The 26,706-nt window shown below is 26.2% G+C and overlaps 2 protein-coding genes across 4 annotated transcripts in view; one reads left to right on the forward strand and one right to left on the reverse strand.

Annotated features, from left to right (window-relative positions):
• The window catches only part of LOC127277989 (host cell factor 2-like), a 50,009-nt gene that overhangs the window by 14,960 nt on the left and 8,343 nt on the right, over positions 1–26,706 (reverse strand). For both annotated transcript variants that reach the window (XM_051299464.1, XM_051299465.1), the window contains exons 3-4: positions 13,215–13,375; positions 2,051–2,208 (exon numbers count right to left, since the gene is read on the reverse strand). In XM_051299464.1, coding sequence (XP_051155421.1) covers positions 2,051–2,208; positions 13,215–13,368 — 312 coding nt within the window. In that variant the 5' untranslated portion in view covers positions 13,369–13,375. The remainder of the gene's footprint in view (positions 1–2,050; positions 2,209–13,214; positions 13,376–26,706) is intronic.
• LOC127277994 (uncharacterized) lies at positions 10,974–12,892 on the forward strand. 2 transcript variants are annotated; one of them, XM_051299475.1, is made up of 3 exons: positions 10,974–11,129; positions 11,357–11,525; positions 12,489–12,892. In XM_051299475.1, the coding sequence occupies exons 2-3, from the start codon at positions 11,382–11,384 to the stop codon at positions 12,753–12,755; spliced, it is 411 nt and encodes a 136-aa protein (XP_051155432.1). In that variant the 5' UTR covers positions 10,974–11,129; positions 11,357–11,381; the 3' UTR covers positions 12,756–12,892. The 2 variants fall into 2 exon arrangements, with proteins under 2 accessions (XP_051155432.1, XP_051155431.1); XM_051299474.1 differs by having other exon boundaries at positions 11,362–11,525.

Consider the following 26,706-nt stretch of genomic DNA (forward strand, 5'->3'; position numbering starts at 1 on the left):
TTAAAACGAAACATTTTCTATTATATTAAGTTAACAAATTTCCAAAAGCGACACCGACACCGTGACCTCGACACTGTCCTTGGAAAATCTCCATGTGTTTGTGGGGCAATTTACAGCAATATAATATAATATAATATAATATAAGATAAAAAAAATATATCATTATATAATATAATATATTATAATATAATATAATTAATATTGTTGTTATAATTATAATAAATTAAAACATTTAATATTTAACAATTGTCATTTCATCCTTCAATGATACTGATCAAAATTAAGATAAATTTAATACAATATTAATAATACATTATATTAAAACATAAATTATATATATAATATACATAAACTACAATAAGTAAACAACAATAAGTACAACTATAACCGAGCGAGCGAGGAATACATCGCTAGTTTTATATTAAAATAAAAAAGTTTTCAATTTGAAAAATATAATTTAAATAATTAAAGAAAAAATAAAGTAAAATCATTGAAAATATAAATTATTAATTTTCATTATTAAATGAGTATAAAATCATTGTAGGCAAATTATTTTAATATTATATATATATATATATATATATATATATATATTGATTTTTAAAATCCACAGAAGCAATAATTGAGATAAATTGAAATATATTTTTCGAATTTTATGACTTTTTGCATCATTTATCCAGGCCAATGTGCCGTAAAATATAACATTTACATCGCCTAATGTAATCGATTACTCGATATTGCTACACGGAAGTTTGTATTATATACTTGCTGACCTCATAGTCTTCCTGTTATAAGCGGATTTAAAAGAAAAAAAAACATGACAATACTTTGTCAGTATAGCTGTGATAAATGATAAATGCATCCACCCCGGAAAACGATTTCCAATCTATATAATAATTTCTACATTTTGTTGAGAAATGCTTTATGCTAAAAATTCAAATTTTTTCTCAAAAACATCATTTATCATATATATATATATATATAACACTGAGGGAAAAGTTTTATTTTAGATTACTGGTTTTTTAAGCTTAAAACAAAATTTATATATATTTTTTAATTAATATTTAATATTTTCTGATTTATATTTTTTATAAATAAATTTATTTATTGAAATTAAGAGAAAACCAAATTTTATTTTAATAATTCTTTTATAAATATCCATAGAAAATATAATTTTTTTTTTTAAATTCTTAAATAAATTATTATTTTTTAAAATCTAAATACAAAATTTTTTGTGTAAAATCAAGAATTTTTTTTAAAAAGAAAATGCTATTGTTATATGTAACATCAAGTTGATGCTGCGGGGATAGGTTTAAAGTGACAGTGATCATTCACTCGAACCATCTAGGTCAAGCACCTAATGAATCGCTTTTTACCTCCGCTTCAACCTTTTCTGTTGATTTTTTCATCAACTTTTTTTCCCTTGTTGCATGAAGCTGAGAGACAGCTTTAGAAATATCAAAAGCCCGAGGGAGAAAGTTAGTACCTTTAAAGCGCATATTCTTTTTTCTGCTCTAAAAAAGCTTCTCGCACCATTATTTTTATTCCATGTTAATAAAAAAATATTTTTTATATATATATATTATTCTTTTAGTCCCATCGCTCTTTTTTTTGGGTTTCGTCAAAAAAAATTTTAACAATTTTTTGATAATCTGTTTCTATTGATAAAACTTATACAGTTTTATTTTAATTTTTCTATTTTTAATCCTTACATTAATTCTATTTTAAATGGTTGACATTGTTGCATATTTCAATTATCAAAAACCAATTTTAATTATAAAGAGAAAAAAGTACCGTGGATGTCCCAGTTACTGTCCACCTAAGACCTAGTTTCCGTCCAGTTTAATTTTCAAAATAACATTTATAAAAAAATTATTTTCTTTTATTTGTTTACTTAAACTAATAAGTCGATTGCGAGCCAAAAGGAATAAATTATTGTTAAAAAATAATTTAAATTACTATACGAGATATTTGTAAAATGGACGGAAACTGGGACATGGACAGTAACTGGTACATCCACGGTATATGAAAAGAAATAGAAATAATTTACCTTAACAGTGTAGCACCAGAGTGGAGTTTCAGTCCCAGCGGAAAATCCAAGTTCTCCTCCAAAAACATAAAGACAATCTCTGTAAGCAACAGCACTGTGTTCTTGAAGTGCAGGCGGTCTTTCACCCCCCGGATGTAATTCTTCCCATCTACTCTCAGCTAAAACAGAAATATTTTTTTTTATTAATTTTTTTATCTTTTCTTGGTTTTTTATTTATTGGTTTTTCATTCAGGCCTACGAAAAATGTATATATATGCTTTAAATTAAAAATAAGTAATATTTTCTTCAATTTAATTATTTACTAATAAACGCCCATTTATTATTAATATTTAACGTTATTATTACATATAATGAAATATTATATGTGTAATATTAAATTATTAATAAAAAAAAAATTTAATGATATTTTCTTGTAGGAAATACATATGATAGAGGACAATTCTATCAGAAGGTCGCTAAGGAAGTTTCGCACCCTCGAGAAATCTTGTAATAAGAAAAAGGGCGCTCCCCTAACCGCACGGAATATGTCAAAGCAATGAGCACATGTGTTGTACAATATAGCCGCAAAAGAACTCGAATATAACCTCAATATTTAAAATTTCAAAGGCGCACACTTTGTTCTTTTTATTCTTTTGAAAATATAATACACACATTTATACTAAGGACAAAAGGTATAAGAATGAATGATATATTTCCATTAAATCATATGTATATAATGTCATATAAAATATGACATACTTACTTAACAAAAAAAGTTTTTTTTTAAACTAATCAAAATTTTGTTAAAATTTATTAAATATTTTCCCAACGATTAAAATTTTAATCAGATACAGTTACTCGATACAATATTTAGCAATTCCCAAGCAAACATTTCTGTCATTTGTTACGTCTCAAAATAGAGAAATAACTAACGAAATAATATTTTATTTTATTTATGGCCGCTCGGTGATTCAGTGAATTCCTGTTTCATTTACAGAGCAGAAGGCTCTGACATGAGCTAAGGGTACAGGGAAGAAAGAAAATAGTGATTTTTAATGACAAAGTTACAAATTTATTTAGACAAACATTTAGAGTTATAAAAATTGATATTTGAGAGAGAGTATCCTGAAGCAACCATTTTTGAAATAAGGGAATTCCACTGCAACAAGAAATGTAAAGGTTACTACAAATTTTTATAAGGCGTTTGAAAGGATTTAGATAAAAAGTATTACGACTTTCCTTTGAAAATTTAAATGTAAGATGTATGAAAAAGGACCACTGCTGTGTCCTAATTATGATAGGAACGTCTGGTACCAGATATAGTTTAAGAGCTCACAGGAAAGTTGACGGGCCTTAGTGATGACCACAGGTCCAGAGTTCAGTTGACCGTAATGAAACCCAAATAATTAAATTTCTTCCAGAAAAGGAAGAAAAGAAGATCCCAGGTGTGAAAGTTCCCGGTAGTGACCACCGCACCGGTACCGCTACCTGTAATTCCCGGAAAAATTATCGGTAGTGACTACCAGTAGCCACTACTGGGAACTTTTCCACCTGGGATTTCCAAATATTATGGGAAGTCGAATACTTGGATGAGCTTTTCTTGATGTAGAAATTTTTAACACTAGACACAGAGATTCTTCTAAGTTGAACTTGAGTCACATAGTAACAGTACTTGTACAAGATTTCGTATATGAAAAGGCGTGCTGGTACCAAAATCTGAACTTGATGTTACGGGTTCGTTAACCTTTGCTTTCAAATAAATTATGGTAATAAAGGAAATCATAAACATATTCTCTCGACAGAACAACGCATGAACAGGCAATATTTCGATGTTTAATTTTTTAAGTTCGGAGAAAATACAAAAATAGAATAATAATGTCATATTACAGAAAAGGTTTCATTTACTTAGTTTCGATACAATTTTAGGTTCAGTGTCAGAATATTATTTATTACAATGATAAAAATTATTTTATGAGATCGTAAATGATCTTCCGGTACATTTAATATATTTTAATAATACCGAACAAATTAGTAAGTCAGACTACTGTCGCGACTGTAGTATTGATCTTATACAGGAAAAAATCAAGAAAAGACTCTGTTACAAAAAAATGCAGCTAAGACTATGCGTTTAGCAAAGTTACGGTGACGTGACACATTCATTGATATTAAGAAATAATGAAAAGTTTAAGTAAAAGATCAGAAGTAAGTTGTTTAATAGCCGCGGTCGTTAAAATTCTTTAGATTTGATGTTAGATTTAGTCATGCGATTAGGTTCGATCTCCGTAAGGTTCAAATTTTAATTTAACTAAACTAATTATAATTTATCAGTATCAATTTTTCTTAATCATTTTTTCATGTATTAGGGGCAAAATTTTGCTTTTAATCAAAGTTAACCAAATTCGAACCACATTCAGATTAAACACAGTTTTCCGGATTCGCCAGGGAAAGTCATCTTCGTGAAACTGTTACTCAAATAAGAATAAATAACTTATTTAATATTTTTCGAATATTCTTCTTAAGAATAATAAAACCTCTTCCAGTCTATAAATAATGAAACCTTATTATGGTAATCTAAGTATTGGAAGAACGTCATCTTAGGAGAAGTTTTGAATAAAAATGAGATTAAAAAAAAATTTTAAGGGTACGAAACATAAAATTCACCCTGTATATATTTTTAGTTTCACACACTAAAAGAAATTTGGTTTGTTGATAGAATATCAATTAGTAAAGAAAGTTCTACAATTAAAATTTTAGATTAAGTTCACAGAAAAAACCTGAATTCAAATTGAGTATAGATTCTATACTCAATTTGATTCGCAACAAAAATGAAACTGGTTGTCTCATTTCGAGTTCTAAGGTAAAAGTATCAAAATGAAACAGGCAAGTTTCATTTTGAGAAAAAGAAAAATGGAAAAATATTGTGAAATAACGAATAATTTTGCACAAAAACATGAAATATAATAATTACAAAGAAGTAAATAACACGCTAGACCTAATATATTTGATTAAAAATTGCTTGTAATCGCGTAATAAAATAATAAAGGAAATATGTTTTTAGGTTAGAAAAATGAAAACATGTGTTTTGACAACAGGAACGGTACTGCCAACTTAAATAATAGCGGTAAATTTAAAAACTTATGAAATTAATTATTATCTACGTAAATAATAATAAATAATTTTTATTTAAAAACTTCTAAATATTCGTACTGGTCAAAATAATCTTTCAGGTGTTGTTGAAATATTAGAAACAATAATTGAAATACAAAATTACTCTGCTTATGATGCCAACTTAGAAATCTGAAATTCCAGCCAATATCATTTTGAATAACATGAAGTTTGTCCCATACTCATTTCGATACCCAAAAGAAAATGAGTTGCAACAAAAATGAGTCCAAGTTTTTTCTGTGTTAACATGCTGATGTGAATAGAAAATAACCTAACAAACAATTTTCTTCAGAATAAGCTGCTGCTATTTAATTCGTTACTGTTAATATTTCGTTATTAGTTAATCTAATTATTTAGATAGTTAAACTTTAATTATCTGTTAAAGTAGTTACCTGTTAAAGTAATTACCTGTTAAACTTGCAGCTAATATCAAAACTAAAACTATACCTTTAACTAAAGGTAAACTTAGTTAAAAATAACAAATTAAAAACTTTAGTTAAAATAACAAATTAAAGCAGTATATTTTACTAACCTAAAATATCTCTAACCAATTTTTTTTTTCTCATTGCAACAAAAGAAAGCAAATTTTAATACTAATTAATTAACAAGCAGACAGAAATTTTGTTAAAATATAAAACATTTTTATTTTGTTCAAATTTCTCCGAAGATGACGTTCTTCCAATACCTAGATTATACCAAAGTAAGAATTTACTATTTATAGACAAGAAGATGTTTTATTATTTTTGAGAAGAATATTCAAAAAATATTAAATAAGTTATTATTCTTATTTGAGTAAAAGAAATTAAGATAAATAATACACTATTAAAGGCATAAAAAATTACAGTATTTTAGTAAAACTTCCTTGCAGATGGGATTATATTTGAACACCTAGATCATCATAATAAAATGATTAGATTGGCAGTGTCAGTTAAAGTATATACATAAAGCTTTATAGATCACCATAATGGGTGGTTAGGACGACGTCGTCTATTCAGGTACTATTAGAGGTGTATAAAATTCTCATTTAGTTGAAACTTTCCTGAAGATGATGTAAGTTATTTTAATAACTAGATTACATTGAGGTTTTAAATGACACCATGATCCTTATTAATAAATTGGAAGTGATTTATAATTTTTATTTGACTATAATTATTCGTATTTCAGATGAAAAATCTAGTTGTGAAAATTATAAAACTTCTCGACATTAACTTTGTAAAAGTTATTGAATTTCCAGTTTTACTTTTTGTTTAAATAATTCTATTGAATCCAACATCAGCATTCATACGTCAGCGATATAACATAAAAAATGTATCCTATTTTAAATAATTTATTGTAAATCCCCTCTACAAGGATGTTTTCAGGTCGATGTAATATTATTTGAACTTCTCTAGGGATTTTGAGACCTAATCGATCGCAAAATCTTGACTGAGAGAAGTTGAATTTTTTAAATATATCTCTCCAAAATTATCCACAAAATGGTCTTATCTTTCAACAATTCTGCTTTATTAGAACAATATCAGAGTTCAAATATATAAAATTAATGATCAGGCTTTGAAAACAATATTTTCCTCTACTTATTACATTCAATTCTTGAGTTTTTTGTAATTATATAACAAGTATGAATTCTAGTGCCTCCAAAACTCTACGGTTAACCTGTTGTATAAAGTCTCTATCAGTCTAGAATTTCTGTTCGATTTTAATACACCACCTGTTTTAGCAGATCTCTTATCAGTTAGTACAGCTGTCACTATGACGTTGTTACCATTTCAATCCTCGCACCTTCACACTAAAAAAGAAATCTTGATTTCAGCCTATTTTTGAGGCTGAATTTAAGGTGTAAACGGAGTCAGACCAATTAAAAAAGGACAGACTTATGCAAAATATATGGGCTTAATTTAAGGTGTAAACGGTTTAAGACTTTGTTTTTACTGTGTTATCTCGACGATTTATTTTGTGTGCCTAACTGAGGTTTGTTCCCGTATTGTGATTAGACATAATAGAATTTCTGTGCAATTAAAACGTTAAAAAACGTTTGAATCTGATTTTACTTTGAAAAGGTTTAAAAAAAAAAATATCTATATCCTCCACATGCTGCGATTTCTGACAAAAGAATTAGAGGAAACTCTAAAAAAGGAGTGTTACAGGATCAGAGTGCTTCTACAAATCAAACCTCAAGGTCCAATTTTGAAAATTGTTTCGCTAATTCCAATCAAAAATTAAATAAGTTTTCGAGGGGTTTATTACTTAAGAAATCAATGTAATTTTTTCGATGAACGCATTGCTTTGCAAACCTACCCAAGTATCACGTAATATTACAGTAACAATAAATATTGTATAACTGTTATTAAATCTGAATCAGTGAAAATTTCACTGACTTCAAATCAGTGGCTCAGTTTTTCTTTAAGTCAACAGTGGATTTAAAGAAAACTGAGCCACTGATTTGAAGTCAGTGAAATTTTCACTGTTTCAGATTTAGAGTATTGGGTCGTCCATAAAAAATGTAATAGTGCTACTTTAGGGGATGAGAGGGATCAGCAAAATATCACGCTCCAAGTAAATCGTTAATAAAGAAAGCATCGTAAAATATAATTCTATTCCATTTCAAATAATTTCAGTCTGAAACAACTTTAAATATATTTTTTGAAATAAATTCACAATTATAACCAATTGTAGAAATATTATTGCAAAGATAAGTATATTAATTAAATAAATTTTATATAGTAAACCATGTATATAAAATATTGTATAAAAAATATGTCACAATGTCCGACTAAGACGTGCCCTGGAACAAAGACACTTAGATTTACTTAAGGGCCATAACGCAAAGCTGAGAGGCTGCAACGTTGGAGAACTGCACTAGAGATGGCCGACATTGATTAAACACACGTGTCTTATCTCTTTGGCTGAGAGACATTGTCTTTTTTTTATATGATAAAACACATTAAGTTTACATTGCAAAAATTTCAGATGAAACAATTTCATTCCTAAGTTTATTTGACAAAGTTTTATGATATAAAGAACAAAAAGACGACTTTAAAAATCATCACAATATACAAGCAAAGCAAAGAAATTATTTATTAACTATTTATTTATTTATCAATAAAATAATTATATAACTTTTAATTTTGTCGACTTTGAATTTAATTATTAATTAATTATTACAACTTTTCTATTAAACTGACATATTTTATATTTACTAATATATATATATATATATATATATATATATATATATATATATATATAATAGTGATTTAACTACAAATACAAAAGGAAAAAAATGTTAAACAATTATAGACAATTTGCGAGAAAATTAAATAAACAAAGAAAAAGGGGAAATATAAATACCGCGGTTATTTTAAAGACTATTTTTTATAATTATATAGTCATAAAAATTTTTTTTTCTTTAATTAACAAGATTGTGTATCACAAATTTTCTGCTAGACATTTTTACATATCAATTATAAATAACATATCATTATTTATAATAGAAAAAATATGAGAAGAAAATAAAAGTCCAACAAAATATTTTTCTTTAATTCTTTGTAAATTATTTACTTCCAGAGATAATCCTCTTAAAATATATCTATCGATAGCCTTTCCTATATTGTTATTTTGCTTCTGTTATTACAAGACCTTTAAAGTTCATTGACCTCCGTAAACTTATATTTTCGATGTCATTAATTTTTTCAAAATAAAGTAAAGTGGTAATTTCTATGTTAAATAATAATAATAAATATATATGTAACAAATACAACGAACATTTAAAAAAGAAAAATAAAAAATTTTTAACAAAACCATTTTTACTCATTGATCTCTCTAAATTTAAATTAGTGAAAAGTGAGCTACTAATTCACATTAGTAAAATTTTTTACTAATTTTTAGTAAAATATTACTATTTAGTATAGTTTAAAATTTTGTTTACTAAGGTTTTAGTAAAAAGTTACTAAAAATTAGTGGACATTTTTACTAATTTAAATTAGTAGCTAATTTTTCACTAATTGAGATTTAGAGAGATTAATTCAAAAAATTGAAATTAATGTTTCTTTTGATAAAAAGAAGAGAAAAAAAAATGATTTATATATATTGTAAAATAAAAGAGTTGTAAATTGAGTTGTAAATTTGAGAGAAATATTTCAATTAGCATATATATATAATCCTCAACAATTATGGTTGCATATATGTATGATGAAACTGTTAAGGAAAGCAAAGGGATGCTGTTTAAACTTGGTGTCTGTACATGTACGAGTGGGAGGGTGTCGCGTCGGAATTTGAACGAGGTTTAGACCGATCAATAACACGCCGTTATTAAAGCGCGTTTAATATCGGTTAAATCCGAAGGCAATAGATGCCAATTATATACTCTAATTTCCAATGAGATTAGACATTTAAATTAATCTCACTCTCATGTCGTTTATGATTATTGTACACTCGTTAATTTAAACTTTATTCACTCCTTCTTAAGTTTTATTAGCAATATATATATATATACTGAAAAAAAAATTTATTTGATTCAAATAATCAATTACTTGACTATTATCAAATAAATATTTATTTTTATCAAATAATTATTGAGTCAATTAAATGATATGAAATACAAAAATTATTGGTTCAATTACATTCAAATAAAAATGCTCTGAGGAAGACGATCTATGGAGCAAAAAATTATAGGTTATGTTTATGATAGTTTGGAGTGAAAAATTCAAAGACAGAAAGAATTTGGCGCCAATTTTAAAATTAACCAATCACAATTTTCTTGATAATTTTTGATTGGTTAATTTTAAAATTCGCGCCGAAATCTTTTTATATATATTCGGTCATTTGCAATTTCGAACAAATGGTAATTTGTCATTTTAAATATTCTAACAAATAATAATTTGAAGAAATGAAGATTCGATGAATTGAAAATTCTGGCATTTAAAAATTCGAATCACTTAAAATTCTGTTGAATGAAAATTTTTCTAAATTAATATACTATTCAGTTAAATGAGAACATTTTAAATAAAAAGTCCATACGCAAAAAATGTGTAAAATTAAAATTCTTTCAAATAATTCAAAAAATGAAGTCAAAAAAAAAAATAAAATTATTTTAAAAAATTATTTAAAATGAAAATTTTAACTAATTATTTGAATGTGAAATTCATGCACCCCTGTAGAACAACTTTTAAAGTAGCATTTTTAGAAATTGAAATTTTTTAAAAACGAAATAGAGTGAAATAATTTCGATTGAGAAAAAGCAAAGTTATGTGCAATGGACCATGATTCTCCTCCGCATGCACACACATCGCCAACTATTAATCAGAAGGGTTTGTTCCGCGCACAGGGTTTGGCTGAATATTAAACCATAGCATCATCAAAAGGGTTCGACCATTCACATCGTCTCCTGGGGGTAAGTAACATCGAAAAGGGGCTTTTCTGTCTCGTGTTTTCAAAGCTCCGCATAAGCATTGTCGATTTTTGTCACAAAAATATTGTACCAGTGAAAACTCCATTATAAGACTTCCCTTTTCCACTTATCTCTCATCGCAACAAAAAAGGGTCGATGAGTTTAAGTATATATAAGACTTGATTTTTGTTTCACATCTCTTTTCATGCGATTATATTGATTTCATCTTTACATTTATAACCCTTTTCTCAGCATTCATATTATGTTAACTTATTAAGTCACTTTAGACTGAAATGAAGAATGAGAAAAATATTTTTTTTTTTTTTCAAAAAAAACAAGAGATACATCTTGAAGTTGTATGTGAGAAAAAAACGTCTTTCAATTATTTTTAAATGAAATGTTTTTTTTTTTTAACACAATGTGACATGTCAATAGTTTATCTTCATACAATTTAATTCCAAATTCAAAAGTATATAGATATTGAAATTAAATTTCTCTAAATCTTTATGAGTAAAATATTGGCTATTTTACGAAGAATTGTTGAAAGAGGTAAGTTGGTAAATTTAAAAATTGTACTTTAAAAAAAAAATGTTGACTCATCCGTAACTAAATAAAATTTAATAATAAAATATTTCGAAAAATATGAATTATTAACTTAGATGTTTTGTAAATATTAATTACTGTTTCATAATTGATATATGATTATAATTTTTTTGTTATTGCGACTTTTTAAATATATTTGTTTTTTTGATATTTTCGTTTAACTCTGTCATTAGTATAGAATTAAGGATAACCATCATCATGGCTGACGACAAAATACATTCATTGGGAGTGGTCGTTCGTGCTCTTCGAAAACTTGCTGAAAATCATCGACCATCTCCAGAGCAAATTTTAAATTACATGGTTACGAATTATAATATACCGAAAGAAAAAATTAAACGACGGGTAATGAACTTGTTAATTCTGTATTATTAACAAATTTTATATTTTTTATATATTTTATTTTATATTTATTTTATAAATATTATTATTTTTATTTTATTATAAATATTTTTTTTTTTAAATTATATGAACATATTTATTTATTTTACTTATTTTATTTATAAATTAAATTAATGGAAAGGCAATCATTTATTTTAATTGAGGGATGTATTTTAAGAATATTCTTTATAAAAAAATATTATTTAATTTAAATAATTAAATAATTGATTAATTGACTATTATTAAATTATTTATTAAATAATTATTATTTTAATCAAATTAAATGCAATATTTATTTCAAATACAGAAATATTTTTCTTTTGATTATATAATCAATTAACAGATTATTATTTGAATCAAACAAATGTTTTTTTTTCAATTTACAGAATAACATTTAATTTTTTGTAATATTTGACATAAAAAATAATTTTTTATTAACATTTTTATTTGAAATCATTCTCTGAAAATATAAAATAAATCTAAATTTTAAAACAGGAGTCAATCCACACCGAGATAAAAAAAAAAAGTATTTGTCTCAGAGCTAAATAAATATTTTCGCTATGCAAACAAAATTTTTTTTTCACAATAAAAAAATTTGATTGCATTTTTTTTAAAAAAAAGCTAATAATTCAATGGGGAAATACATTAAAGAATTTATAAAATTTAAATTAGAAAATCGTAATTCTTTTTCTTGTATATTAAAATATTTAAAAATCTTCAAAAATGGAACCTAGTTTCTATAATCCAAGAAATTTCAATTGTTTGATTAATTTTTTTTAAAAACATTATTTCTCGTAAATATAAAAACGAAATTAAAAAAAAAATTGACAAAATTAATTATAAAAAATTAAAATAGGAGAAATTTTAATTTAATATATTGTTAGAACAATGAAAGAATTATATAAATTTTTTTTTTTCTATATATAGTTGGGTTCAATACTAAAACGATGTAAAGAATTTGGCATTTTAAAACGGACATTTGGACATAAAACAGCAGTAATCGATAAACCTGCCTGTTGTGATTGCAAAGATTGCGTTGGAAATTGTGGATATTGCGACAAAAAAGAAAAAAGTGGAATGTGTGGTAGAAAAAATAAGCGTAAAATGTGTAAAGGATCAAGAAGAAAAACAATGAAACGTCAATCATGCAAATCAAAGTCAAAGAGATCAAAAAGATCAAAAAAATGTCGTTGATTATTTATTTTAAATTATAATATAAACTGTCTCCATTATATTTAATTAAAATTAATTGTGCATTGTTCTCTAATTATTATATTAATTCTAATGTAATAAACATATTACAATTTCTTCAATAAATGAGCTCGCATCAAGTTAAATTCTTTTTTTTTTTTTACTTAATTTACATTGAAAAATGTAATGAATAAAATTATAAAATCAAATTAATTTTACAAATAAATAGACTTGTATAAAAAAAAAAAAAAAAGTTTTAAGAAAATTGTTTCCGTGAATATTTTTGAATAAATTTAACGCGACCAAGTTCGTTATATTTATAAAGGAACCCTTGAGATTTAATTTTGCATCTGTTTGCATTTGAAGTTTGAAGGGTAGTGTTGACTTTTGAATTTATGTACATACATATATAAAATATTGAAAATCGATTGGAAGAAATCTGATGGAAAAAAATAAACTTACCAAGACTGTAACGCCAGAGATCTTTAAGTGGAAGATTACCATTTCGACCTCCTAGAAGATAAACGTGACCCCCAAGGAGGGTTGCACTATGTTTACTTCGGGACGGTGGTGCAGGTCCATTTTCCACACCGGCCGCTGTAACCGAGCTCCACATTTTCTATCTGTAACAAAACAAAAAAAAAACAAAAATTTTAGGTATATTGATATTTAAAAAAAAAATAATAATTTTTCAAATTATTAAAAAAAAATTAAATAAACGAAAAAAATTTGAAATAAAAATAATTTTTTTATTTCAATTTTGTAAACTACACTATTTTTGGAAGTAATAAAAAAACAAAATTGTTTTAAAATTAACTGAAAAAGTATACAGTTGCAAAGTAAATTTGATACACCGACAAATTGAATATATATTTTTAGAATTTTATTTATAGTGAAAACTGTAAATTTTTTATCAAATGAAAAATTGTAAAAACTGTCAGCAATTAAAAAACTAAATATATATTCAATTTTTTTTTTGAAATTAGATCCTATTGTTTTATTTTTAGTTGGATAACTTTTCGAATTTTTTATTATTCTCAAATACAGTATTTTCACAAAGAAAATTTTTTATTTATCTCAAAGCTATAAATAAATATTTATTTGATTTAAATTAATATTTAGTTACTTTAAATAAATATTTAATTGCGTCAAATAAGTATTTATATAAAGAAAAAAAAAATTTTTTACTTGAAACAAATAATTATTTAGCTCTATACGTTATACTTTTTGTTCAAATAAAAATTTTCTCTTATTAGAAACAGATTAGTTAACTTTTAATTTTTTTGGTCTTTATTTTGAATTTTTTTTTTAATTTATAACTACAGATTCAAATTCTGCGACTAAAAGAAAACAATCATAAACTGAATTAAGTTATTTTTTTTCCAGAAAATATTATCCAGTTTCAAGTAAAATTGATGCTATTGTTCCAAAAAGTAGTAAGTATAGTATATGACAAATATTTTGTACAAATATAAATTTGTTTATTTTGGATAAGATTTATGTTTTACACGCTCGTATGAAATCATAAATCATTGACAGTAGACATATAGGAACACACCCTCTTTTTTTTATCAGTGATCTTAAAGAATCTTGTAATCTTTTATCTTAAAACGTTATTGATGAAATGAGAAGGGTATACAATATTGAATGGTACTTTATGTTATCTATTTATTCATTTACATCTCAGATTTTAATATCTTCAATAAAATGTAACTTATACATTATGTTTCAGAAGTATAAAAAGCAGAATTTTTAGGTTAGTGTGAATTGACAAATAATACAAATACCAACTATGTAACACAAAACTAAACATAATGGCACTAAATTTAAATTAAAAAAAAAAAATAAAGTAATAATTTATAGAAAAATTATATTAACATATGTATAGAAATTTTATTACATTTATAAAAAATTTTAACTAAGAAAACTAAAATTTAAATGATTTAGAAACAAAAAAGATGATTCAGCTTTTTATCTCTAATGCGGTAATAAAAGAGTATAATCAATTTAAAAAATTAAAAATTGTTTGTTTATTTCTTCACTTGATATAATAAGAAATAAGATGCGCGAGATACAAGATATTCTTGTTTTAATTCCTATCTTCAAGTGAGGGTGAATAATTTATTGTAGACTAAATATTTGCTCAAGACTTTACCGATAATTGAACTGGGTTACTTCGGTGATTTGTTTCTCAAACAAATAATACATTAACGTTATTTGTCTCTTCAATGAAGGTTGAAAATTGTAAATATTCATTAATAATAATTAGTTTTTGTTACTATTCACACTAATAAATTTTAGTTTAGAAATTAAATAATTATTAATCAATTATTTAAATAATTGATAATTTATTTATAATAAAAAAATAATAATTTTAGGGATAGGATAGGGCAACTAAATGCGGTTGTTTGGAAAATAAAATTTTTTTCATCATATCTCATTTGATCATCATTTATGTTAAATATATTCTAATCACAGTTTTCCTAAAAGTATCAAATTGAGACCAAAAATTGCATCAAATCTTTGCAACGTTTTGATGCACGTAAGTTATATCAAAAAGAGATCGTTTTGTGTATCATTTTTAGAAATGATACACGAAACGGTCTCATTTTTTGATGCAAAAAATTTAATCAATTTATATCAATCATGGCCGAATTGAATCGACTCAAAATTAAACGAATTTTTTTCAGATATTTTGGTAATAGTACAATTGCGGAGACCATTTCACTATTTAATTTGAAAATGAAAATAACAGAAAATCAAAGACAATGTGCAATTCGATAATTAAAAAGTGACAGCTTATAAACATAACCTAAAATGCATGAAAAAACATTTGTCGATAAAATCAATATTGCCGAGCTTTTTAGAAGGTAGATGGCAGCACTTATCTATTTTCTTTCTTTAAATTTTTTCTGAATCGTTTTTATAAAAAGCAAAACTGCCGCATCTACCTTCTAAAAAGCTCGGCTATATAGATTTTATCGACAAATTTTTTCTCATGCATTTTAGGTTATGTTTATAAGCTGTCACTTTTCAATTATCGAATTGCACATTGTCTTTGATTTTCTGTTATTTTCATTTTTAAATTAAATAGTGAAATGGTCTCCGCAATTGTACTATTACCAAAATATCTGAAAAAAATTCGTTTAATTTTGAGTCGATTCAATTCGGCCATGATTGATATAAATTGATTAAATTTTTTGCATCAAAAAATGAGACCGTTTCGTGTATCATTTCTAAAAATTATACACAAAACGATCTCTTTTTTATATAACTTATGTGCATCAATACGTTGCAATAGAAAAAGATACAACCAAGTTTACTGTGAAAGATAGAGAAATATTCACCTTTATAAGTGCGAATATCTCAAACAAACTGACACGCTTTTACATACATACAGTCAACTTTTAAGCTTTACTTTTATGTTCTTTCGAGGAAAAAATAACTCGCTTCCTGTGTTCTCACTTTAAAAAGCTTCTATCATAAAAATATTACCTGATATAAAATTTTTTTCCGTGTTATTTAAAAATCATAAAATTTAAAATTATAGAGACTCACACAAAATAAATATATAATAAAATAATTTTAATAAACCTTTTTACTCTTACGTTTTACTGAAGATATCATATTTTGCTCCATGAAAAAAGGGACCTTATGGTAAAGAAATTTTAGGTTATGTTTAATGATAATTTTACCTTGATAAAAAGTTTCTAATTAATGTAATAAAATCAAAAATAATTTTTATTAAATTTTTCGAATGTAATGAAGACATTAACATAAATGTTTTTGTATTAACATAGTTGATTCTTTTTTTAAATTCACTTCAAAAATCACAAACATAACTTAAAATTATTTTACCATAAGGTCCCTTTTCTCGTGGAGCGTATAAGTGTTATAGAAAATGAAAAAATTAATTAGTGAACATATAGTACAGAGAAATGATATGATCCTTAAAACAAAGAATAATGCAATTATAGCTTCAGGGAACTTAACTTTGAACATATAAGCGAATATATATATATATATAAAAAAGCTGCGATATCCAAGGCACCCTTTGCGCTTTCACGCAAACACGAATGAACAAAATATTCATATATACATAAAAGCAAGCTTTCTCTCTCTACAAGAATATAAACCAATACACAGAGAATTGTTCTCTCACACGCTATGACAATGCACTTCCTAACTCGTTTTATTTAAAGGCCAGGTTTCGTTGAAAGCTTCCCTTGTCAATAGAGAGTGTACTCTATAGAGTTGGGGGTGAGAAAAAAAATAAAATTCGCTCTATATATAGATAAGCTTCCAAGGTGCCGCACAATTTTACTTCAACCAAAATTTGTTTAAAAAACAACTTTCATTTATACTTTCACATATTTATTAATGTGAATTTTATGATTATTAATCAAATTCCAATTCAATAAATGCATTTCAGTTTAGTCCAAATAATTTTATAATGAGGAATCTAAATTATTTCTTATATTTTTTTTTCTTACTTCATAAAACCGTGACGCTAAAATCACCTGTTTTTCTAAATTCATTTATTTAGCATACTTAAGAATGAAGGAAGAATGTTTTAAAAATTATTAAATTGTCATATTCGTAATCAGCGACCTCTAAACCCCCTCTCCCTTCAGTAATAATAAAAATAAAAATTATTTTTAAATAGGAATTTAAAAAAAAATTTTATACGCTTTGCAAAAATTTTGAATAAGATTAATCGAAGAGGGGTTTAAACAAAAACATATATTTATAAGACTATATTGAGAAAATATAATTTCAAATGCATAATTCATAAAAAGAAAAAATATTTTGTCTCTTAAAAAAGGTTGTTGACTTGTTCGAATATTTGTCTTCAATATATATATATATATTGTATACCATTACATCTACTATATATCTATACCTATATCTATAGTTGAAATTATAACAACTATGTGTCCTGGCATGGGATTTATAAGATTTCCATATATTAGAGTCAGTCTGCTTGTTCGTCACATCTACTTTTCGAATGAGGCGATCAATAGGAAACCTATACACCAGCAGCTTCAATATTATTAAATGCCGGACGCGCATCCATATAGATTTCATGAAAATTGTTTCGTATTTGGTTTTCTCAATTTATTGAGTGTCTATTACAATCCGTTTCATTTCATTTCATTTGACGCGTAAAATGATAATTTGCAATTATATTAAAAAATTAATTAATTATTATTCATAAATTAAGTATAAGAGAGCTTGTGATTGGTTGTAACAAATTTTTATAATATTGTGTAAATTATAAAATTTATCAAGTCTTTTATATAATCATAATTGTTATTATCGATAAATCAATCATTTCTGCAATAATAATTACATTAAAGTAGAAATTAAAAAATTCCGCGTTTTCACACAAAAGGCGTTTTCATTTAATAAAAAATTAGCTGTTACAAATTACCCCATGTTGAGTCAGTTTGTAACAGTTATATAAGGCAATTACTGGAATAAAAAAATGTTTTTTTTTTTGTTAAAAACAAAAAACATACGTAATGTTTTGTAACATTTAATATTGACATTTGAATGAAAACTTGTCAATGAAAAAGAATCATTTCTCTTGTATGATCAGCCAATGAGCTATATAGCAAACAGAGGATTTTTAATCTCTTACAATGCTTCAATGCTGTCATTCGCAGAACAATAGATTATTCACAGTGCTCACTGTTCATCATTCACATGTCCATCTGAATATACTTAACCCCTTTGTAATATAATGAAAAAATGGTTTTCAAAAAAATATAATGAAATATTAAAAATTATTACAAATTATTAGTTAGGCAAAAATAACCAAAATGGTTATTGTAACCAAATTTTGGTTGGCTAAGGATGGATTTACATGTTGATGTAAATGCAGAATGCAAAACTAAAAATAATGAGAGTAAAAAGGATAGGTATGTATCACTATCCTTTTCACTCTCATTATTTTCGGTTTTGCATTCTGCATTTACATCAACATGTAAATCCATCCTGAAACAAAGTCTTATATGAAAAAAAAAAATTAAATTTAAAGTGTAGATAATTTTTTTTTTATAAATAACATTCAGATTTCTGTCACTTTTTCGTATCACGACATAATATTGTCAAATGGAAAAGGGAATTTAGATTTGTGAAATTGATTTATAGACAAAATTCACGCGAGATTTCATCAATCACAATTGTATATATATGTAGAAGAGATGATATTACTTATGTTCAGAGGTGCATTTTTGACGGGTCACAAGACGCCCGAATCTTGCGCGTTGAAAGCACTTTTCTTCGTCCCTTCTGGGGAAAGTGGAACGTTATCGACCGAGAGCTTTATATTCTTGGGGACAGGCGTGCCTTGGGATATCTTCACCATATATATATATATAAAGGTTTCTGCATGGGGCTAGTATTTCATCTCTTTAGTCATTTCGGGGGCACCCAGTTACGTAAGGGGATTCTCTATCCTTAACTCGAGTCACAAGGGATGCCAACTATTAAAGGGAGAGTCTTTCGCGTATTTCTCTCCTCTCGCCTTGCAACTCCATTTTCCAAGTTCTGCCTCCAAGCCCTGACTCTTCCTTTTCATATATATATATATATATTCTTGTCCTCTTCTCTCATTTACTTTTTTCCTCATATTCATCCCTCTCACTTTTGTACCTTCCAGAAATGACTCTGGATTATACGTTGCGTTGTTCCTTTCCAGTCGACAAGATCGCATTCAAGCTCAAGGATTATGCCTTGAATTAAGGGAGCTTTTATCCTCTCTCTCTTTCTCTCTCTATAAATACATATATATATATACATATATATTTATTTCCCCAAAAATGAACAGAAACACGTGAGGCAAGCTTTGATAAAAGACAACAAAGCTACATGTTATATATCGATTCATAACTAACTTTCGAAATAAAATTTAAATAAAACATACCAAAATAGTTATTTTCGTACCAAGGGCGCAAAATAGGTGATTGTGGCGCAGGCGAGATTTAGGAAACCGAGGGGATTCTTTTTTGTATAAAAATACAAGAAAAAAATTATCTATACCGGTTTCAGTTTTATATCCCCTCTGATATAAATTAAATTACTAGACAAAAAGTATAAATTGCATAAGTGTGTGTGTGTGTGTGTGAATATAACACTGTAATATATTATAAACAGTAAAATTCCCTTATGCCTTCTTGACCATAAGAAGCGGGCGTAAAAGTACTTTTACGCCCGCTTGCCTAACCCCGAGCGACAATGAGATACTTTGGGCCCGCTTTAAGTGCCCGAAATGACATATTTTTCGGGCAGGTAGGACAAAAAAGGTATTTTTTGATCTTTTATTTTAATTGTTTAGAACTAAGCTAAAACACACAGTAGCGGATTATTTTGATATAATTGGGGTATAGTTAATTTATAGGTTAATTAAATTAATATTAGAAGTGTACAGAATAAAAAAAAACTTAATATTAATTTAATTAACCTATAAGTTAACTATATCCCAATTATATCAAAATGATCGACTATCGTGTGTTTTAGCTTATAGAAAAATCTCTCATAACATAGGATATTCCATTCTTATCCTGTGATATCCCACCGGACGGAAAATTGGATGTCCCACGTGGCATTTATGCCCGCGCATGAGTAGAAAGCAAACAGGTGATAATAATTGTCATAACGTTGAATTTAATTTATTATTGATTTTTATTTTAAATTTAAATTATTTATTATTATATTTTCAAGACAATCAACGTTATCTTTATGGAAAATAACTCAACCAAAAAAATAGTTAAATAACCCGACAAATAAATTTTATAATTCTACTTAGGAAAAACCCTAAAACCAGCTCAGGAATTCTATTATTACTTTACAGCTACAACATACCGCAAAGAGTGTGGGGAGATAAGGATAAACACCATTAATTAGACAAAAATTTATAACAAAAATACTACTTATTAATATTCACTTCAAATTTTAGAAAAAGTTCAATAATCGCAGAAGGCCGAAAGACAGGATTTATATTTTATTTATTCAATTATACTTTAATAATAATGAGATCAATTCTGAAGGAAACGACTCCTAATTAATTTATTTCGGGATTCACCGTCCATTTGACGACAACGATGACACCTCGTCTCATTTTTATAATTTTAAATTTTAATTATTTTACACGAAAAAGAATAGAACACAACTTGACACTACGATCACCAGAATAAGAATGAGAATAAAATGACTGACGAGTCAAAGACGAAAGCGTCGCTAAACAGCGGCCTCTCTTCTCGGTGTCACTGAGATCAATTAATATTCAATAATATAATACCCGCAATCGATAAACGATACGTAGTCGTCGGTAACGCAGAACCCTACACTGTCCGATGTTAAATTGATTGATGCGAGAAGTTCTTAGGAAATTGACTGCCAGTATTGATTTGACAGATCGTCAACAAAATAGTAATTTCGTCTTCCTGGTGTTCTTGAATACTCGGGACTATCATTCAAATATATACACCAGCAACCTCTTCCCTTAATGACTTCTAATTTCAATGATAGATAGTGATATCCTCAACGTCTTTATGACCCGGCGAAGCTCCTCAATGCCTCGCGAGAGTTTTCATAGCAGAATGAAAGGACAATTCAGAATTGAATTTATTTATTATAGGTCGACTATTATTCTGACGACTTTGGCAACTTGGTTTCTTAATACGTGAATTTATTTTACAATAATTTATTTATTGTTGTTTATTTACTAAATTTATTTAAATTTATTATTTTTAAGTCATTTGTACGCTAAAAAATGGTTGCGTTACAGTATCGGGATATGTTTTGTTTTATCAAAGTCGTGCATATTTATAAATAAAAATTTTATTGAAGAAAATAATTTCAAAATAAATATGTGGTTTTTTTTGTGAAAATTGTGGATTTTTAATAGAAAAATCATTTACTTTTATTTGTTATAATTATTAAAATTTTAAAAGATTAAAATTAAGCTTTAGAATGTAACGGTTTGGTTCAGAATGATATGAAAAATAATTTTTGTTACGTAGAAATTTAGATTTGGTTAAAAACTGATTTACTCTCGGAAATTTTTAAAATGCCTTGAAATGAATAATACTTAACCAAAATTGATATTAAACTTGAATCTGAAACATATTTGTTAGGATCTAAAATAAACAAATAATGTAAAACAACAAAAAATATTTGTTTACACAAAGAATATAAATAATGTATATGAATGTAAAATATAGTTTTTTTTTCAATCATCTTAAAGAAAATTGTGATTTATATCAAGCGAGAAGCGGAAAACTATGACTATAAAAAATCTGACAATTTAAAAGCTTATTTTTGAAGGGTCACTGAGTTCCCCTAAACGAAACACAGATTAACTGGTATGGGGTGCAATTTTTTTTTTCTTTAACACAGATCGATTTTTATTTCAGATATATACATTTACACTGCTCGAAAGAAATCTCTCTCTTGAGATAGAGAGAAATCGTTACATTGCCCTCTAGACTATGATTTTTTTATTGGCGCCCACTTTCCCACTATGTATATATGGTATCTAAATCAAGTGTCTTTCAAATTTACAAGAAAATTGACTTTACTTCTAATCTACATGGGGTCTCGCAAAGTAGATTCCTGTATAAATAATTTGGAGAAAAAATTCACTAGAACGAAATAAACTTAATTTACTTTTATTCTGCTCAATACATACAATGAGAAAAAGAAATAAAATTCTTTTTTTTTTTAAATAATTTCATTTGATATTGATTAATTGACTTCCCCCCCCCTCTCTCTCTCTCTCTCTCTCTCTCTCTCTGTTCGGTTATAAAGTCGTTATTTTTATTTCATCCTTGATTTCCAAATTAGGTATTATTATTCTTTTACTTTATTATTTCTCTCGACTCAAATTTTGACTTATTTTGTCTATTTTGATTTATATTTTTGTCCCTCATATTATATCCGACATTTTGAATTTTAAAATTCAATATCAGCCACCCTAGAAACCTCTAACTGCAATAAAAGATAACAAAATACTTTTCAAAAATTATATGGTCTTAAAACGTTGAGTATAACAAAATAATACCTGAACCTAATCTATTAAAAAATATAATGGAAGTGAATCGAATCTTAATTAATATAATATTCTGCCTTTTTAGTAATCTTTTGAATTATGCTAAATAGTTGAAGAATATAGTAAAAATTACCTATAACAAATAAAAAAATTTCTCAGTTTACAAGAGTTTCTAACGATTTGTCTGACTGAAACACACATACACTACTGATGCGAGAACTTATACAAACGTTTGAAAAGTCTGAATCACGTTAATCGCTTTAACACTAAGAAAAATATCATAATAATAATAATAATAATAAATCTTTATTGATGTTTTGTCCCAATAAATTATAATTTCTTTAAAATTTTGGCAATATTTTAGGACAGGAAAGATATATCCAAAAACATCTTTAAGGTTTCGAAACCGTACCGGTATCCTCTTTCCTGTCCTAAAAAATTATCAAAATTTTAAACAAATAATAATAATAATTTTTGTTGCGTGTAAATAATAATAGTTTAAATGTAGAATCAAGATAAAGTGTACCCCATCAGATTTGTCCTTTATGTAATAGCTGCGTATGGAGGATGAAGGTATTAAGACTGCCTCTTGTAACACTCGCTGCACACGCAAGTAACCACTTTTCCTCGCTTGCCATACTCTGGCAACTCTTTTTTTTTACTTTAATAAATTCCCCCTCTTTTATTTCCAACCTTCCCATGTATATATATATATATATATATGTGTGTGTGTGTAAGTACACATGCCCTATACTTCTCGCCATCTAAAACTTTTCATTCAAGGGGTTCAAATTACGCACTCGTGAAAGTCTCTCAACTTTCCACAAATTATTTCTCATTCTCATGCATCAAACTTTGCAACACACTGTATTTAATTTTTCATTTTTCTCCTCATTTCATTTAAGGACCTTATACTTGTACCTTATATGTTCTTTGTCCTTTATATACATTTAAACGCTTTTGCATTAAATTAATTTTGTATTAAAAAATACAAAAAAAAATTATTTAAAAAATAAACCTAGCAAATTGAAATAATTTTAAATATAATAAAAAAATTGGAGCGCATTATTATCCCATAAAAATGATTAATTAGAAGTTTGAATTTAAAGAATTTTATTAGATGTAATTATTTTTTAGACGAAATTTTATTTTTCAAATTAGCCTTTAGCAGCGAATTTCATTTTAAACGAATTTTTATAGTTAAGAATATTTTTAGATACCAAACTTTATATTTGGCAGAATTTTTATTTCACAAAATTTCTTTTTACTCAATTTTTCATTTTAAAAAATTCTTTTTAAAAATGTCAGACTAAAAAGATAAGTCTTAATTTCATTCTATTTTTGAGATTGAATTCAAGGTCTAAACGGAGTCAGCCTAAGTAAGACAAAGACAGACTTATGCAAAATATATGGGGTTAATTTAAGGTGTAAATGGTTTAAGACTTTGTTTTTACTATGGATTTATTATGCACTTACTTTTTATTACGAACATTTTTGTTTTTTTTTTATCTAAAATTTTTTTTTTTTTCTTTAAATCGTAAAGTCTGTTTTTTATAACGAAGATTTTGTTAATAGATATACTTATATTGAAGTATACATTATTTTAGAATAGGAAAATAAAAAAAAATAATTTTTGTTTACTCGCGTTTCCCGATTTGTCAACTTCCTGAGAACAATCGACTTTAAAATAAGTCTTGCAAAGAAATTCTGGTGAAAGTTCGGAAGTCATGAAAAGATATAAAAACCAGCAAAAAGAGTTTTGCACAGCATAATATTTGAAAGAATAATATATACCAGTTCTAGAAGTTGGAGATTTAGGATTTATGTCTTTTATCTTCTGATATCAAGAACAAATCGCAAACAAATTGAAATAGCAAACATATATAAAAAAAATATAAATATATGGGAGATTTCACGTAAAGTGATATAAAAAAAACGTTTCTTTTCAATCGCGCTCATGCTTATAGGTAATTTTTTCAATATCAGGTTCGATAGCTTTTTTGACGCCTCTTCGATTTCGTAAAGCGACTTTTTTGAAAAAAAAACTAATTTTTTTGCCCAAAATAAAATAAAATTCGTTTAAAAGAAAAATTTTTTTTTTTATTTAATTTTTATGTAATTTTAATTTTTTTTTTAAAATAAATATCTAAACTATAAAGTTTATCAGGAATTAATTAACGACCTTTTCCTTGAAACACTTGTACCTCTGCCCTTGCTTTGGTAGTTCTAAGTGGATTTCTCTCAAGAAATTAAATTAACACTTAGAAAGCCTAAACACAAAATATAAATTTTATAATTATAAAATATTTAAAAAATCGAATTTCAAAATTATCAATAATAGTTTAAATTTAATTTAATTAAAATATCAATATTTTAAGAGTAAATTTCCCGACAAAATCACAGTGAACTTGGTTGTATCTTTTTCTATTGCAACGTTTTGATGCACATAAGTTATATGAAAAAGAGATCGTTTTGTGTATAATTTTTAGAAATGATACACGAAACGGTCTCATTTTTTGATGCAAAAAATTTAATCAATTTATATCAATCATGCTATTCACTGGCCTACTCGTTGGCGCGCCACACGCGCAATCTTAAAAATTCAATATTTTTTAAACTATTGAATTAATCTACTTGAAACTTTACAGAAAACTTCATTATATCCTAATACACAAATGTCTCACTGGAAGTTCTTTCAACTATGAACTTCCCCGCAGACTTTTTGTCGGCGAAGATAACTGAGTATGATTACCGACAGGTAATTAAATATAATTATAATTAAAAATTGGTCAACAATTGAAAAAATTTCAACATTTTTTTTAGACTATCGTCATCTATGGACCCAAACGCGGAAGTATCCAAAATCTCATTGGAATTGATTAATATTTGTCGAAGATACGATGATTTATGTTTAAAAATTGAATGAAATTTGGAAATAAAAATTTATTAGTTTTTTACAATTATTAATTAAACTATTCATTTGACGAGAAAAATCCAGAGGAAAAAAAGATGCGCCTTTTCATTTCCTACAAGATAGCAGTTTTCAAAAATAAAAAATTTCGAATTTTATTTTTTCATCATTTTTGTATGTTTGACTGGCTTGGTAGCGTGAAGCCGAGCGCTTGGCGAGTTCTTATTTCCAGGTGCTCAAATACACTGTTAGAAAAATCTGTATTAGATTTAATATACATGCGTATGAAGCGAATATGCACTACAGGTATTGAAATCTAAGATACATGTATATTAAATTTAAAGTGACAACATGGCGGCTGTAGATGCCTATTTCACCAAAAGGTCATTATTTCCTTGATATTGAAAATTTATTTGAAATTGAAACAACAGTGCGTAATTCTTTAACTATTGTGTTATGTCCAAATAATGTTTTATAAGGGGAAAATTTTTCAAAAAAAACATTCTAAATACAAGAATTTTAATACTTATATGTGACATTTAGGTTAAGTACTATAAATGTCAAATTATATGCATTTTTACAATGTAAATTGATTTAAACTTGTATTTACATGAAAGAAATTACTTTGCTTTATTAATAAAAACCTTATTTTGTACACAAGAACATGTATAAATTGAGTAAAATGCAATTTTTTTATTTGAATTTTTTTCAGTGACAAAATTTAATATACTTTGTATATGAATTACACTCTAATATACCAGTTTCTTAAATTTAAGTACTTTATGTATATTAAAACTACAAACATTTTTAACAGTGTATATATACTTGACAGCTATTATTTAAGAGATTTTCTTCTTTTACGTTTTTCTAACTCATAAAGGAGGCTTTTATTTATAAAGAAGTGTATTGTGAAAATTATTAAAAGAAATTTCTTCGTCAAGCTCCTTCGGCCTATGAAGTTAAAGCACCTCACTCTTGCAAATAAA

Source organism: Leptopilina boulardi, unplaced genomic scaffold, assembly GCF_019393585.1.
Source record: "Leptopilina boulardi isolate dan_hultmark-lab unplaced genomic scaffold, ZJU_Lbou_2.1 LbouV2_193, whole genome shotgun sequence".
NCBI lineage: Eukaryota > Metazoa > Arthropoda > Insecta > Hymenoptera > Figitidae > Leptopilina > Leptopilina boulardi.